This window comes from Sycon ciliatum, chromosome 1 (genome assembly GCF_964019385.1).
Source record: "Sycon ciliatum chromosome 1, ocSycCili1.1, whole genome shotgun sequence".
Lineage (NCBI taxonomy): Eukaryota > Metazoa > Porifera > Calcarea > Leucosolenida > Sycettidae > Sycon > Sycon ciliatum.
Window position 1 is genome coordinate 17,705,882 of NC_088643.1, and position 4,384 is coordinate 17,710,265.

General features: G+C 48.3%; 1 protein-coding gene across 1 annotated transcript; it reads right to left on the reverse strand.

Moving 5' to 3' along the window:
- Positions 1-4,245, reverse strand: LOC135815838 (protein c-Fos-like). The gene is made up of 3 exons (XM_065329185.1): positions 3,743-4,245; positions 2,416-3,018; positions 1-1,418 (listed from the first exon to the last, which is right to left on the reverse strand). Exons 1-3 carry the CDS (start codon positions 4,010-4,012, stop codon positions 990-992), a joined length of 1,302 nt encoding a protein of 433 aa, XP_065185257.1. The 5' UTR covers positions 4,013-4,245; the 3' UTR covers positions 1-989.
- Positions 4,246-4,384: the final 139 nt, after the last annotated feature.

Consider the following 4,384-nt stretch of genomic DNA (forward strand, 5'->3'; position numbering starts at 1 on the left):
TCCGTGGATTATGCCAAGCATAGATTCAAGAATAGGTTTAGGCGCTTCCTGTCCTGGAGTTTCATTCCCAACAAAATGGCGAGTGGATGCAAAGTCAAATATGTTAACGTCTGGGAAGGAAGCGACAAGTGGCAATGATGCATTTCAGCAGGGCCATTGTGATCAGCGTTGATGCCAGAACTTACTTGAGAGAAGACACAGGCCCCATGTAGCAGCTCAGAACACTCAAGAACCAGCTTCGCACATTCCTAGTATAGTAAGCCTACAGCAGCGTATGGAGCAGAAGAGGAATTGCCTAAATTGAAACAGGAAACGAAACAGAATGTGCCTAGTCACGATTACTTGGGAATACAGTAGTATCACTAGCATCAATACAGCGCGGCTGCAGGCAGGACATTGGAATCAGGCGCAATAATGCTGGAAGTTGGAACGTTAGGAATGAACACGAAGATGCATCGACTTACAATTGTAGATGATGCAATGATTTCACACACATTGACTAGGTGGTGGGGTTAGAAGGAATAGGGAAAATGGAAAGGAAAATGAGCTGCTTTAGACTATCATAAATGTTTTTTTAAACAAGGGATTGAGCTTCTAAGTACATGTACCGTGTTATCATATTCAGAAATTGACAAAACCCAGACAAGCAAACTAATGGATGGAAGCTAAAAAAATACAAAAAGCAAGCAAAGCAATTTGAAAAAATATATTCACAAGTGCGAGTAGCTAGCTGGCGATAGGTGATAGAAATGTGGCAGTCATGTGAAATGGCTGCTCTTCCCTCTTGGTATTGCTTAGCCTAAGCAAACCAAGCACCCAGATGAGTGGATTCAAGCTGGGCATTTATATAAAATAATTTTTGTCTTTTAATATCAGTGACGGTAGTCTGATGATATCAAGATGAGTTTTCGGCCTCAGTGTGGCGCTCCCAAGGACATTTGAGGTATCCTGTTGAATACTGGTTTGTTGAAATTCAAGATCTATCCGATTCACGTCTCCATGCCATTGTCATAAATCATCGCGTTGCTGTCGTCTTCCAGGGAGATTGATCGAGAGAGGTTCACGTCTGTGCCGGGTCTGTCACCGTAGAACTCAGTAGCGACGGCCGCTTCAGCACTGTCGTACATTTCGGCGGCCTTAGATTTTCCAGCTTCACCATTATCGGATTCATTCTCTAGTTTACTGTCCTTAGGCTTCTTCACACACTTATGGCTGGAGAGCATTGCCCGAAGACGCTCGCTCTCCGCCAGCAGAGCAGCATGCTCCTTCCTGAGCTTCTCCTGAGTATCGTCCAGGCCGTCGACTTGCTTCTCCAGGAACGAGATGCGGTCGCGCTGCCGCTGTCGGCATCGGGTGGCGGCGTCCTTGTTGCGTCCGCGCCGCCTCTCAAGCCTCTCCTCTTCCTCCGGAGTGTGCTCCTGGAATAAGGTGAAAATGACATCAAACATGTAGCGGGCATGATCAGTGTTAGTATGGCTACATTGAACATGAACATGTATACACACACTAAAGGCAAAGAGCCGTTGAGCTGTAACTGTAAGTTTCACGCATTTTAGCGATGCTCAGACAGTGGCATTTTGTATACAATTATAATCACCGCACCACTGATAAGGCACGGAATCGTTTAGCTCTTCTCTTTCCCAACAGAAAACTCGAATTCATTGCATGGAGTTGAAACAAAATTTATTATAATTCCCGAGCTACCACTCTCTCGCTATTAGGCCTTGACGGATTATGCTAGCATAATTTTTCGCATAATTCCTACCAAAATCGAATAATCGCATAATTCGAGGCAAATTGCATACGAATCGCATAAATTGGAATAATCCGCCTGTTCGCATCAAATTCCATACAGGTGTACATGTTCTACAAGTACAAGTAGATGCACCAGGAAGTCGTAGGTTTACGACTCCCTTGATAACATGTCCAGTCCACTGCAATCAGTGACGGCAAGAGTACAAACCTACTCTTTGTGACGGTCGTAGCTAGGTCGGATGGTGCGTTGACCCCGTTGAACTTTTGCTACTACAGTACAACGCCTTCTACAAAACAATTCCCCTGTTATTTTGCACAGAACCATCATATACATTAGCAGCATATGTGAGCATAATGCGGCATAAAATGATAACTTTTAGCATATAAATAGCATAATTCTGCAATTTTTTCAGCAATGCGAAAAGCATAATTTCATAACATTATTAGCATAATCCGTCAAGGCCTACTCGCTATCTAGCACGGTGGCTCGGGTTCATCAAGGAGGCAACATACAAATACTTTCTTCCTGGCTACATCCTTCTGCTACAGCAAAAAGTATTTTTTTGGTATGCACTATGCAGCAAAGTAACCACCCTATTGCAATAATGTTGTAATAATTCATTACATACATGCACAGAGTGTTTCTTTTACGGTACTTACATGTCTGTCATCTGGCTCCTTCGTTGTCTCGTTACTATTTGCTGCCGCGCTGGTGACGCCTCGCTTTTTCAGCATCTCCCTCACCATGGTCTTGGTGGTCGGCACGTCTGAGTCAGCTCCATCAACACTGCTAGCAGGGCTGGATATTCCCGTGGGTGACGTCACCGGAGGTTGGTGGACGGAACCGGAAGTGGCAGAAGTGGAGTACGCCTGCAGCTGCATGAGACTAGCCAGTACGTTGGCAATGGTCGGGTTGAAGGTGAACTGAGTAGGTGCCTCCGTCGTGGCGGCAGCACTCAATGGTTCCAGGAATGATGCGGAGGTCTGCACTGGCTGCTGTGGCTGCAGATGGGCTGCGTACGGCGAGGTGGCCAGTGTGGTCGGTTGCGCCATTGTGGGGTTTCCGAAATTGTCCAACGGCTGCTGCACATCTAGCGACAGAGCTGATGAACCGACCAGGGAGCCACCCCAGCCAGCCAAGCCCTCCGCCTGGTATGGATTAGCTGAGGCGGCCGTGACTGAGATAGGATCGAACGACTGCTGGCTGGGATTGGTCGAGGCGTGAGTCATCTGTGATTCCGGTTCAAAGTAGCCGCTCCACGTCTGCGGCATTGGCAAGAGGACAGGCAGAAAGGCACATGAACGCCGTTAGTGTCTGGTTAAAGACACACTCTGCGGAAATGCTACGCACGATGCACACAGCCTCTAGCCGAAGCAGAGTGGGAATCTTACTGTGTGTGTGTAACACACACGGAGGTGAGACAATGGCCGACTAGTTACTGCTTCCACTTTCGCGTTCCCACTACACTTTCTGACACAATCACTGTCTGTTCACACGTACACAACAGTCCGCTTTGCCACGTCGAACAAAAAGTCATTGCGTCGTGTACAGCGCTCGTTGGTGTACTGACGAATGAACACGCCGACATGCATTCTTCACTGCAACACTGTGCCGATCTATACCGGTAATGTGTCCGCTACGGCCTGCGTCTAGCGGGGATGCGCCGGTTTCACCAGCAAGCGTTGGGGAAAGTTCCTCTTTCCCCCATCGGCGACGTGGCCACATCGTTTCACCGTGTCGATGACCAGCCAGGCCCTGTTCGCTACACGCCCCATACATGTACGTACATGTCGGGTGGAAACTAGTAGTAGTATGCGGCATGCAACCAACACTCGCAGGACGTACAATGAACGCAAATTATTTGGGGTCGATCGATAGGCGATAGCACGAGGATTGATGGCGCAACGGTAAGCTATGGTATCATGCACAGCAAGCATTGCATCATCCACTGACAACAAAGGTTTCTGTCTTCCTTCTCGATCTTACCATTTCCGCGGTCGAAGACGCTCCGGCGTAAGCTGGGGCAGACCGAAACACGCTTCCAGAAGACGCTGCTGCTGTGGTGCCTGGCCCTGTGACCAAGCCGCTGATGACGTCATTCAGCTCGGACTGATCCAGCAAGTCAGCGTAGTGCTGCTGCTCCTGATGTGGAGACTGGGGCATACTGCTCGTCGTACTAGCACTAGTACTGGCTCTGGTAGGATCAGCAATGGCGGTCTGTCTGGAGTTGGTACGTGTGTTGGAAAAGTCGTGCATGATGATGTGCAGCCTTCGCTATCCTTTCGGTAGAAGAGCAAGAAACGTTAAACGACAACCCGCACGTCCTGAACTGCTCCAAAGTAAAAATGCTACCGAGTACCAAGCTCACTGTACTGCTCCCAGTTTACAAACTGTCGCTATTATCACTGCCAAGTCACTGAACTCTGTCACATTCCACTCCGCGTGCAATCTAGAAACTGCTGTTCTCTACGTGGCACCAGCACTTTTATTGAGAGGCCGCTTTGACTTAGAGTTTGACTTGAGCTGCCACATGCATTATTAGATGGACCTCATAGCTCAGTCAGTGCGTGCAGTGTCAGTGCCAAGATTCAGGCATAAACCAGCTCTTTTGATGGGCAGCTGGCGCAT

Coding starts and splice junctions, on each gene's coding strand:
- LOC135815838 (XM_065329185.1), bottom strand. CDS start 4,012: ATGCACGACTTTTCCAACACACGTACCAACTCCAGACAGACCGCCATT. Junction 3,019..3,742: donor CGTCTTCGACCGCGGAAATG/GTAAGATCGAGA, acceptor CCAATGCCGCAG/ACGTGGAGCGGCTACTTTGA. Junction 1,419..2,415: donor AGGAGCCAGATGACAGACAT/GTAAGTACCGTA, acceptor ACCTTATTCCAG/GAGCACACTCCGGAGGAAGA.